Source organism: Talpa europaea, assembly GCF_964194135.1.
Source record: "Talpa europaea genome assembly, chromosome: 15".
Classification (NCBI taxonomy): Eukaryota; Metazoa; Chordata; class Mammalia; order Eulipotyphla; family Talpidae; genus Talpa; species Talpa europaea.
In genome coordinates this window covers 77737293-77750631 of record NC_140083.1, presented here as the reverse complement: position 1 = coordinate 77750631, position 13339 = coordinate 77737293, and the positions used below count along the sequence as shown (strand labels likewise).

Below are 13339 nucleotides of genomic sequence, written 5' to 3'. Positions count from 1 at the left end.
GGGGCCTCCCTGGTGGCGCAGGGGTTAAAGTCTCAGTGCTATCAAGCTATCGCCAGCCACTGCTGCATGAATTCCATCCCTTGCCAGGAAGGTGACCCACATGGCGCAGCAGACCTCTCCTGTCTCGCCTGCTGCTCCACTCAGCAGTGTATTTCAGTCAGTCTGCCTGTTCTGCTCCCCACTCTGTCTCTGGTGAATCCTCTTATCCCTTACAACTCTGGCTTATACCCCAGTTCTTGTATGCATAAATAAATAAAATCTTAAAAAAATTTACATGGAGAAGGGGTAAAAAAAATTTTTTTGAGAAATCTCCATGCTGTTTTCCATAAGGATCTGGACCTATCTACATTTCACTAACAGTGGTGAGGTCTCATTTTTCTTTACATCCTTACCAGCACTTGTTGTTTCTGGTCTTTTCAATAAGGTCACTCTCACAGGTGTGAGATGGCACCTCATTGTAGTTTTGATTGCATTTCCCTAATGACAAGTGATGATCAGTGTTTTTTCATGTGTCCGTTGACCACCTAAATATCTCCTTTGGAGAAGGAGGAAGGAGTAGCCCCACTCCTTCCCAAAAGGCTACTAGAATGGTAATGAAGGCCTGGAACAGAACAAAACTATCAGCTCAGAAGGCTATAGGAACAGAGATGATAGTAAATGTCTCTACAAAAACGGTAATAAAACCGATGGATTAAATGGGGAGAGAGGGGAAGAAAGGAAATGTAATCCTAGTAACCAAGTGACTTAGCTGTGAACTATATTTACACAATCATAATAATGCAAAGAGTGAATGCTGATTTAACAACAAAAAGGGTGATATGTTCAGAATATTGCCAAGAATTAGTATGAGATGAGAGAAGTGAAGCAAGGGGTGGAGGGGACAGGAGGACAGGTGTGATCTGTGTGGTTGAGGTGGGAATATGTAGAGAGAGACCAATTTTAATTTTTTACAGTATGAAATAAATAATGCTTCAAATTGAAAAAAAAGTCAAGAAACAGCAGTAAATGTTACTTAGAAATACAGAGGCAAATGCCAGGACAAACCCTTAAAAAAACTGAAAAGAAGCTGCCTGTATAGAAGTCACTGCTCATTTTGGTTGCTGCTGTTACAAACCTTGTACTACTATTTGACTGTTTAAAATGGATGTATTAATTTCATCTAAAAGTAAAAATTAAAGATAAATATTACATTTCGGGCCTCCCCTGGTGGCAAAGCGGTTGAGCGCTGGGCTGCGAGGCAGCCCGCAGCCTCTACAGCGCTGGTTCGTTCCCCAGCCACCAGCGAGGGTCCCACAAAAAAATAAATAAATTTCAATATGAATCAACATACTATTCACTCTCTGGAGTTTTTCACTAGCCTAAATTAAAAGATTCGTTTAGGTTGGAGAAACATAGTCAGGACCAATCACTCTCCAATTTGTTTGCTAAAGGAAGTATTAGAATTCTAGATGTCCCTTCTGCTTAGTTCCACAGCTATTTATAGAACATCTACTTTATGCAAGCACTAATGCTAGAAACTAGGGACATAAAAAATAATGATAATGATGAAAAGAGAATGCTCCTGACTTTTAAACACCTGAAGAATCCAGTAAGGGAGTAGGACACACATGCAAACCATAATCTATGGGAAGGTCAGAGCGAACTTTTTATAAATTCAGCTCAAATAAAAGGAATGAGTGTTGTTTTTAATAGGGTTGGTCAAGGAGGTTCTCTGTGGAAGTCACCGGGTTCCCAGGCTGTCACTGGCCTTGTCCAGTGATGTCTGCCTACTGCTTTTAATAGTATTTGGAACACAGACGGCACATAGTAATTGTGTGTTCCTCTGAGGTTCTGTCAGTAAGCCCGGTGTATTAAATAAATTCTTTCCTATTAAAGCTAATTGGAATTATCAGTAATTTGTATCCAAAGAGTCTTAAAGATTAGACACAGAATCAGTTCAGAAAGTTTCCTCCCTACACAAAATCTTTCATTTTCCTGCAGCTCCAAGAGTGGTTAATTTATGGAGGAGTAAGACAGCACATGTGGTTCAATTCTTTGGGCCATGCCAAAAGACAGCTAATTTCTGGCCCCTTTTCCTGCAAGTCTGCTAAGTGAGGCATGTGTGAAGCTTTAAACGCAGGCTCTTGTAGCTTTCAACTATTGAAAGATATTCTAAGGATCATTCCTTTCGAAGAGCACGTAACTCAGAATGAAACATGCACTTGCTGTGCATTCATTCCCTTGCCTCACACAGTGAGCGCATCCCGAGGCCCGGAGTATGATTTCAATCTTTATCAAGATTTGCATTTCTCAGATAGCATGACCTCAAACACCATATAAACAACAATCAGTTCCAATGTTGGGAGGTTTAAGTGATTTTTAAGACTAGTTTTGACACATCACATTTGTCATAGACTGACTTTTGACACTAACTCTTGTGGTGCTACTGAATTAAGCTACATTTATTTTTTTTTAAGATTTATTTATTTATTTATATAAGAACTGGGGTATGAGCGAGAGGCACAGGAGGGCGAGAGAATACACCAGAGATGGAGCGGGGAGTAGAACAGGCAGAATGACCGAAAACACTGCTGAGGGGAGCAGCGGGCAAGACAGGAGAGGTCTGACATGCCATGTGGGTTTCTCCTTGACGAACCCGTGCTGCAGAGGCTACGGACAGCTTCACAGCACTGTGTTCAACCCAGTGCGCCACCGGGGAGGCCCAAGTTACATTTATTATTAACCAACACTGTTCTTACTCGATTTCCACTACCTGTTTGTAAATGTATTCTTTAGCCTGTGTTTTCTTTCATATTTCCCCACTCCCTGGCACACTATTAAATTTTTTCCTAAAGTCTTGTTTTTAAGATTTATGTAAAATATAAGTAAAGCAATCTAAAATATACATAAATAGCCCAAGATAACTCAACCATATCAATTGCAGAAAAATCACTCACTAAATTTTCAGATAATCCAAAATTTTTGATAAGCACATGCATATGGTTATTCTAGTAATACAATGCTGCAGTCAATATTAATTTTTGTTTCAAAAAAGATTAGTGGAAAAATTTTACCTGCATGGACTATACTCAAGAAGGCATGCACAATTGGAGTGAATGAAATCTAACAAAGTTATAGTTTGGAAAAGGTCAAATTTCTCTAGAAATAAGAAGTAGGAAACTCCTATCAAAAGCATTAAAATGAGGGGGCGTTTCCCTGGTAGCCTAGGGGTGAAGTCTCAGCGTTATCACCACTGTGACCTGATTGCCATCCTGGCCAAAGAGCTAACCCACATATGGTCAGCAGATATCTCCGATCTCACTGCTACCCTTAGCAGTGTATTTCAGTCGCTCTGCCTGCTCTGCCCCCCACCCTGTCTCTGGTGAATCCTCTCATTCCTGCACTTCTGGCCTATACCCCAGTTCTTCTACAAAATAAATATGTTTTTTAAAAATACATATTAAAATGACTTTCATTTCATTTCATCCTATGTGAGACATCAATAATTTCATAACTTTAAAATACAAATTCCAATGCTATTCAAAACATCAAACTAAACGCCTTCTCCAAAATTTACAAAACTATATGGGGTAAATACGCCAGAGAGGGTAATTTTTTGGTTTTTTTTTTTTTTTTGCAAGAGAACCTATGTAATACAGATTAACCTACAAGCAATCCCCTTTCAGAAGACACGAACATATTCAAGAACAAAGATGTGCAAAGAAAGTGATTAACGTGAATTAACAGAACTTATCACTAAGAAACCCTCGTTAGAATATGTCATTACTATAGGATGTATATGTTACTATTAGGAAGGAGGAAATTGAACTGAGAGGAAGGAGTGACATGTGAGAGGAAAGAGGGAACAAAGAAACGGATATTGACTATCATTAACTACGTAAAAAACAGTAACTGACAATTGAGGGGGTATGAAACAAGGTGATATTAAAATATAAGGTGGGAGTGATGGCAGTCAACATGAAAGTCTTTTTAAAGTCCTTGTGTTGTTTGGGAGGAGAATTAGAGATCTAATAACTCTGAACAGTTGAGAATTTTTTTTTTAATTCTTCGGATAAAAAATATTACAGGGACAAAGACAGTTTCATGATAAAAGGAACAATTCACAAAGGCTAGAAACAGCTTTAAAATGTATAAAGCAAAACTTGACAAAAGTACAAGGAAAACTGACAGAGCCACAGTGATGGTATAGATTATCACACTTCTACCAGAACTGACGGCTCAACTATACAAAAATAAAGAGCAAAGATCTGAACAGCACTGTTAACCACTTTGAATTAATGGATCCAAACAACCCACTCAACAAATAAAATACAAATAGATGTTATAGAAATTTGCCAAATACAATAGGCATGTCTTAAATAACAAAGACTTGATTTTGTACATGTGTGTTCTCTAATCAGAGTAGAATTAAGAAATACTCATCATAGGAAAGAAGACAGAAAATCTAAACATCCAAAACTCAGGAAATTCAGAAAAAGTACAAGAGAGTAAACAAAAAGAGTTCAAGAAAGGAAATATAGGGAGAGGCTGAAAATAAATCAGAAAATATATACTAAAAGAAGATAAAATTAAAATAAAAAAGACAAGCTTCTGGGAAAACTGACCAACAGAAAGAAAAAAGAAAAGAAATACAAGTAAACAATATATACAATTTTTTTAAAAATTAAAAATAAAGACAACAGTGTATAGTAACTAACAAACAATAAATTTGGAAACATACAAAAACAGATTCCTAGGAAACACTAATTACCAAAACCATTCATGAATAAATAGAAAACTGATAAAACTTGGCAAAAGACGAGATGAAGAGATGCCGAGAATGACTTAAGAATGTGTCTTGTGGGTTTGCTGGATGTAAGTCCTCTTACTCAGAAGGGGAAAACCAGAAGAAAAGTGTTTTTCGCCTTTTGTTTTCTGTGTTTGTGTATGTAAGGAGCAGGTGGTGGTGCTGGTGGTGGTGGTGGTGGGATGGTGTGCAGAAGTCATAAATTTCATGGCTATGTTTCCTTTAAGATAAATAATGGAGGTGTTAAATATGCAATTGGATATCTATGGATCAAGAGCTCAGGAGAAATCTGCACTGAGAAATCTCCGAAATGCTTATTTGAGAGTTAGCAGTATTCAAATGGCAATTAAAGTCACAGGTATGGCTGAAATACTCTAGGAAGATAAGCACTGATTCTCAGAGTGTGGTGCCTGGACCAGTAACCTCAGCATCACCTGGGAACTGGACAGAAATGCAAGTTATTGGGCCCTACCCTGGACCTACTGAATCAGAATCCCTGAGAATGGAGTCCTGCTATCTGTATATTAACATGTCCTGTAGTGATTCTGATGCAGACCAGAATTTGCAAACCAATGATACAGAGTGAAACGTTAAGAGGACTTGGGACTTTGTACTAAGAATTCCAACGTTTAACAGAGGAAGATGAGGATATGCCACTGAGGCGTCAATTATGATAGCTTCAGAAGGGACTGGAACGGGCTGACAAATGAGTAGAAGTTGAGAAAATAGTGAGTACAGGCAGTTCTGAGCTGCTGTTCATTAAGGTGAGAAAGAAAAAAGGCGGAGATGGACGTGGATGACAAGGATTTAAAAAACAACAGTAATGAGTATGATGAACTGTTGAGGGGAAGAATATGGCTGAAAGGGAAAGAGAGTGCACAAGAGACGAGGAACTGACAGCAAAGGCACACCAAGAGGACAATGCAGTTGCTTCAGCAGGAGGACCATAGAGCATTTTATTGCTGACAGTGTTTAGAATCACTACACACTTTGATAATAAAAAGCAGACCAACTTCTTGTTGGTTTTATTATGGCTGTTTAAACGCTCTATAGACACTATACCGTGACTACCTATACCGGGGTGGTCACGTCCTCTGGTCTGTCCTTGGTGTCACTGAATGATACCAAGTCTTATGAAAGGGGAGGAACAGAAGAGACCCAAAGCATAAGCATTTGCTCTGATGAGGAGGGAAAATCACCTTTTTTAACAAGAAGGAAGGAGATCAAAGTGATGGACAAATGTGAAAAGTTTGATAGGAAGCTCAAAGAGATACCATCAAATAGCTTCTATTTCCCCCATGAGGTCATCAGCAAGACCTTCCCTACTGTGAAATGGCTATGCTGCACTCTCTTGGCCTACTGCACTTAAATGTCTGATTCCTCAAATCTATACTTACTAAGCAACCTTCTATTTGTTATTTGGCACCCTACACAGGCCTGCCCTCGGGGTAAAAATGTGCTGACCACACAGACTTGGAGTATGTCTCTGTGATTTCTCATAGTAAACTGATAAACTGGTTTTAGAACATGATTTGGTTTCTGTGTAGTTTGCCTACAGATTACAGGCAGATCATGGTCCTGTCTATAGTTAGATTTCTTATTCAGTTACTCTCTCAGGATCTGGTTGCTTTTGCACAAAGTGCCTAAAGTAAAATTCTGGGCCTTCATGGGCCAGATTGACAATTCAACAGTCAATCTGAGTATTCGCCTTCTCTGTTATGCCTTGTTCAGCAAAAGCTGATTTTTCATTAGCTGTCACTGGCCCAATTTCTACTTCTTCCCTCTTAATTCATTTCTACATCCACTCATGATTAAGGTATTTAAAACTGACTGTGATTGCACTGACCTACTAGTTTAGTTTTTATAGGGAGGAATTTCTAAGAATAATTCAGGAAATAAAACAATTGACTATACCACTATTCACTTATTTATTCCATTACTCATTCAGCAAATATTTACAGACTATATACCCTGTGCAAGGCTTGATATCAGAACCACAGGGGATACAAAGTCCTCAAGGTATCTGTAATCTGGAAATAAATGCAATTAGCTCCACAATGGAAATGGACTTTGCCTGCAGGAGGGAAACTGGAAATCAAGAAAAAATTTCTCTTAGTAAAAGTGATTCAAGCAGAAACAGGTTATCAAAGGTGACTCTGGAATCAGCTTAACTTTAAAAAAAATGATGACTTAGAGACAGACAGCCTTGCCTAGAGGCAAGCCCTAGGAATTAAAGCCTTCGGAATAAGCACAAAAATGACTCAGGTCTTTCTGATAAAAAACGTGCCAGTCTCTTTGTAAAAGGAATAAGTCTGGCTGTGAATCAATTTAAAATTTTATTTAGGGTTCTTAGAACCAAATCCTCAGATTCTCCAATCCTTGGGATGCCTTGCAGTACTGAACTGTCCTTCCTCCTGACCTTTCCTCCTTTTGCTCCTCTCCATTACAGTTCATGCTCGGGCATAATACGCAGCTTTTCCACGGCCTGGCATTTTCTGCCACCCAATCAAGTTAGTTCTGCACAGACACATTCCCACCCAAGCTCCATGTAAGTGATTTGATGACGGTGGATTTTTACAAGGGCCGAGCGCACAGCAGATGCTCAATAAAGATTCATTTCCTCCTTTCTTTCCTTCCGTTTTTAACTCTCCCCTGGTGAGGGAGGGAAAAAACAGGAACCAACCAAAGACACATCTCTTGTGTCTCTGACAGCATGTCTTTGGTGTAAAAATACCAAATAGGTTTAAATGCCTTTTCATTGCCTACCTTGTGTCTGCGGGATGTAAGGAGACAGCAGTTTTGACCTTTTCTTTTCATATCCCTTCTGTGTGATGTCCCCTGAAATAGCAAGAAAAAGAAACAGATTATCCATTATTCTTCCTCTGTGGTTGCTCACTATAAAAATAAAATTAATTACAGAATTACCACATTACAGAATGGTATAGAATTACCACATTTAGAATGTTATAGAATTACCACATATAGAATAGGGGGAAAGATGTATAGTTCCTTGCCAAGGATTTTGCTATGTGTGATTTCCCACAGACTTGGAGCTGAGTTCTTGTGAAGACTGTAAGGATTATCCTTAGACCAATCCAGCAAAGCAATATGCTGCACACTTGGCAGACAGTTTCCTAGGTTCTAGGAGCCCTACCCCTATTTCCTTTGTATTCAAGAGATACCAAAGTGGAAGGCTACAAAGGAGGCGGACAAATGATGGTCTCCCCAAAGTTTCAGCGTGACCAAATGAATGCAGCAAATAAGTAGGTGTTAAATTGCTACACAGAACCACATAAAACTAGACATTCAATTAAGAGAAATCAAGGTTCAGGCACTGGGATGGGATATTTGAAAGACATTTCTGCATCTTATCACGTATGCTGGAATAGGGGCTAAAATCTGCACATCTCCCTGTGGTTCACCAGTTTCATTATTCATACACAAGCATACCTTTGTCATAAAATTAATAAAGTACACATAAAACATACAAGAAATGTAAATACAATAAATGCAGCAAAGATAAACTGACTACCTGGGGGTGGGGGTGATGTGTGGGTGAGGTGTTGAGAAATATGCTAGATACTAAGGAAACGGTAGTAACAAATGGATGGGTGGAGAGAACTAAAAGGAAGGGAGATGCAATGGGGGAAAGGACATTCAAGGGAGAAAAAGCAATTCAAGGCTGAGAGAATAGATATTTGTGGTGAGGTGACAAGATAAAGTATTATTTTCCAAAGTTTTTTTTTTTTAATTCAGAGAAAACTTTATTTAAAAGTCAAAATTTTAGCATAAAAATTTATACTTTTGGGCCTCCCTGGTGGCGCAGCGGTTGAGCGCTGGGTTGCGAAGCTGCCTGCGGCCTCTGCGGCGCCGGTTCGATCCCCGGCTGCTCCCTGGCCACCGGAGGAGGATCCCACATGGTGCGCAGACCTCTCCTGCCACCCACTGCTCCCCTCAGCAGTGTACTTCAGTCCCTCTGCCTGCTCTGCTCCCCACTCTGGCTCTGGTGAATTCTCTCACCCTCCCGCGCTTCTGACTGTACCCAGTGCTTGTATAAACAAAACAAACAAACAAATATAATAAATAAATAAAAACATGCCTCTATTAAAAAAAAAAAGTTTAAAAAAAATTTATACTTTTAAACACTTATTTATTACATAGTCAATTGGGGGTAAAAAGCACATTTTGATGGACACAGATTTGAAACCAAGGCTGATGAGTATCAGGTTGGCCAGAAGACGGTGGAGAGGCAGCAGAGCAGAGCTCACTGAGAGACTTACAGGGGAGCAACACTGACAGCGCATATAGGGCAGCAAGTTCACTCTTGCTGAAAACAGGACCAAGGGTAGAGCCAGAAGAGACTGATTTGGGCAAGTTTACTTCACTGCTTCACTCTTAAAGAGAGCAGTAGTAAAGAAGTGGCAGGGAAGAAAAGGATGAAGAAAGACATTAGGGAAGAAGATTGGATAGGCTTTAACTACTGTTTGGATGTAAGCTGGAGAAGGTTTCTAAGTGTACAACCAAGCAGATGGTGGTAATATTCTCTGCTAGAGAAATACAGCAAGAAGGGCATGTTTGGTGGGTCAAACAAGATAATAGTTAAGTTTAGGAAAGGCCAGTGGGACCCACAAGAGATGTTAAATCAACAGTTGGCTATATAGATCTAGAACTCAAGAAAGAAATACATATTTGGAATCATCAGGATATAGCTGAAGAAAAAATTGACACACTATTTTGGAGTAATTTGGCCATTTTTTTTTTTAAGCATTGTGGATTTTTTTCTTACTTTATTGTTCATTTTTGTACAATATTTGATTTCTCCTCTCAAGTGTAGTCCCCATAAAACTCCCACCAACACATCACTGGTGCACCCTGTTCTCTTCCCTACCCTATTTTGATCCTCTCTACCTCCCCGGCTGTATGTCTCTGATTTATAATTTGCCTGCTAGTTTTTTTTCCCTGACCCCTTGTTCAGTTTCCCTATATTCCTCCTATAAATCAAAATTCCCATTCAGCAACTGCACATCTAGGAATTTAATGAAAATATTCACACAGGTGCATAAAAACCAATATGAGAATATTCCCTATGCCATTCTTTATAATGGAAAAACTGGAAGGACTATTGATGCTTTTCTTACAGACACTCTACACTGGTGGCTTTCGACTTGGTCCCAGGGGACAAGTGACAATGTCTAGAGACATTCTGTCACAACTAGAGGAGGGGGTGCTACTGGTATCCAAGGAATTGAGGCTAGGAATGCCGCTGAACATCCTGCAACACACAACAACCCCCCAGCAATGAATTACACAATGTAAAATGTCAGGGGCACTGAGGATGAGAAATCCTCATTTGCATCGTCATCTGCAGGTATTCCAAAGGCACTGGCCCAGGAAGATGTCTGAAACACACTAAGTGTAAAAGGCAACCTGCAGAACATCAGGCAAAATAGGAACTAATTTTGCAAACTACATTAATAGATCTACACATACCCACTAAATTATGTTTAGCCTTGGGGAATGAGAGGTGGGAGGATTTTCACTTGTCTTATATAGTTCAACAGTGTTTGATGGGGCGGGGGAGGTGGTGACCTGTAAAGTTATGTAAATGAATGGCAAATCAAAAAATTTTGATTTAAAAAAAGCCTGAATGATTTCCAGGATATCAAAAACAAAACATTTTTTAAACTAAGAATGAAAGAGTTCTGTAGTTACATACTTGCTAACCTCAGATCTCACAATATATAAGAGAGAAAAAAGCCAAGATAAACAGTTTACACAGTACACTGAAGTTTTGGAAAAACAATAATTTTACACACACATATATATTTTTAAAAATCTGGATATTCATACACCAAAATACTAACTAATATGACTTGCAAGGTTATGGAATTGTTTTAGCTTTTTTTTCCTTTTTTGCATCCCTGTATTTTCTAATATGAATATCCATTATTTCAAGAAACAATGACTCTTTCATAACTTTAATCATGACTCCTTATTAGACTGTACATATTGAACCACAATGGCCCTTCATCTCTAGTTCTCAAATGAAACTGCAGCAATAAAACCAAATTTTTTCAAATTAGCAAGTCCAAGAGTTCAACAACACACACAATAGAAACACTGGAACCTATCAAGGTAATCTTCCTTAAAAACAGGAAATCATATCTTTTATTGCAAAAGAAACAACAGAGTATTCTCCTGTTCTATTCTCCACTCACAAGCTTCTCTCTCCCTCTCCCTTCCCTTAAGTGGCAAAACACCCCTTCTGCTGGCTCACAACACATTTGGTAAAGTGAAAGAAAGGCCTTTAAAATTTTTAGCTTTCTTAAATGCTTAGACTCTCAATCATGCACTGTCAGTCAATGATCATCGGTCAAAGGGTGACACATGCTGCCTTAGATATCAACTATGACCATCTCGGAAAGTCAATCAAGAGAATAATTCAGTCACTCGAATTGGCTCTGTTAGACCACAGATAGCAAAGATACTAAGAAGACCCAGAAGATGAGCGACAATGAGAATGTGAGGAGTATGGTGATGGGCCATACAGTAATTTAAAAATGCCTTCCACTTTTCTCTGGTCACAAGAGCCTGCTCAGTCACCTCACTGTGCCTGCCACAACCTGCTTATCCCTTCCTCCTGGAGCCCCTACAAATCTGCACACACTTCTATGATAGTACTAAGAACATCACTGGTATTTTAATTATTTGTTTACACATCTGTGTCCCTAGTAGACTTGAGGGCAAGGATTGTGTCTTTTTCATCTCTGTAACCAGCCCACAGCCGGGCACAATAGACACTTGTTGAATGAATGCCTGAATGAATTCATAAAATGGAAGCACGGAGAGAACAATAAAAGAGACATGTATACTTGAATGGACAACTAGAAATGGGAGGAAAAAGAGGTGTTTTCACTAGAAGAAGCTGAAAGACCCATGGAGAAGAATTTAGTGAACCAGAAGTTTACTGAAACTTGATAGCTAGGACCTGAAAAGGCGGCCAGAGAACCACCACCTGGACTGCCTGGAGAGAGAACAGTACATAAACCACTGAGCAATAAAAGCAGAAGGAACTCCACCAGATAGCAATGTATCCCTTAGCTAGAAGACAAGGGCAAACAGAAGGAATCCAGTTATCCCACAGAACTGATGTGTTATTCTACATTTCTGTCCACTTATAGTCTGTGTGCTTAAATATTTTCACCACCTATAGTTGAGCAATTTTTGCTGCACTGAAGCAATGTTTTCTAAACTTGCTCAATTTTTAAGAATCACCTGAGGAACTTGCAAAAAAAAAAAAAAAATACAAATTCCCAGGCCCCTCCCATAAAGATTCTGATTCACTAAGTCTGGATTAATACTCAGATACCTGTGTGTGTAACAAATCCCTTCCAATGACTCTTTAAAATCAAGCAAGTTTGGAAACTGCTGCACTACAGAATCACATCTATAATATGCTGGGTGGTTCTGCTGAATTAATGTGAGGTGGGTACAAAAGAGGAGGGGAAGAACGCTGTCTTGGCTCTAAAGCCTCACGGGAGCTCACAGACACTAAGTCATACCACAGGCATTCTTACTCAGAAGAGGTTTTTTTTTTGGGGGGGGGGCATCTGGCTATGGAGCAAAAAGGAGTGCCATAAGTATACCTGTAAAAAATTTGCATTAAAATGGCACAGATGTAAGTTAAACCTGTTGTTCAAGTTTTTTGAGAACCAGACAAATAATGGGAGGATTAGCCTTCCCCTCCCACTGGGGTAATGTATTTCTCCAACCAGGAATACACTCAGAAAAGTAGCCAGTTCCAGGGGCTGCTGCACCTGGAACGTGTGGAGGCACCTGGTCTGATAAGATACTGACCCAAACAACCACAGACAAGCCCTAAGCAGCCTGGGATTCACATGACTTGAGACTGTCTATTGCTTTAAACTACCACAATTTTGTAGAGCCAATACCAGACATGGGAAGATACATGTGTGGAGTGGAACAAACAGGAAACATGTTCTTAACTTCTCTCTTAACCACCTGGGATCAATGAAAGCAGTTAGGCACAAGCAGCCCACAAAGCATCTTCAAGCAGATTGACAAGAGGAACTGGGGTTGGTGGGGTGAGTCTACTAGTCAACTCAAGCCTCTTAAACACCAGTCCTGACAGGAGAATAGTCCTGCAATCAGTTAACCTTTCAAGCATATGTTTACAATGCTGAGGCAGCACTACGCTGTGGTTAAGAACTTAACAACCTGAGCTAGACAGAACGACAGCCTTACCACTTCCTCAACTTAAGTTTTATTTTACCTCTTAATAAGTCTCAGGTTCCATGTCTGTAAAATGGGGAACAACATTTTTTACTGCTATTAAAAGTATTTAGTAGAGGGGCCTCCCTGGTGGTGCAAGGGGTTAAGCACCGCACTATGAAGCAATCCGCAGCCTCTGTAGCATGAGTTCGATTCCCAGGTGGCCAAGGAGCAACCCACATGGTGCAGCAAACCTCTCCTGACTCGCCCACTGCTCCCCTCAGCAGTGTACTTCGGTCATTCTGCCTGTTTTGTTCCCCA

General features: G+C 39.7%; 1 protein-coding gene across 2 annotated transcripts in view; it reads right to left on the bottom strand.

Moving 5' to 3' along the window:
• DIP2B (disco interacting protein 2 homolog B) overlaps positions 1 to 13339 on the bottom strand; it is a gene marked incomplete at both ends in the record, with an annotated part of 180658 nt that overhangs the window by 81249 nt on the left and 86070 nt on the right. For both annotated transcript variants that reach the window (XM_084256214.1, XM_084256213.1), the window contains one exon: positions 7553 to 7624. In XM_084256214.1, coding sequence (XP_084112340.1) covers positions 7553 to 7624 — 72 coding nt within the window. The remainder of the gene's footprint in view (positions 1 to 7552; positions 7625 to 13339) is intronic.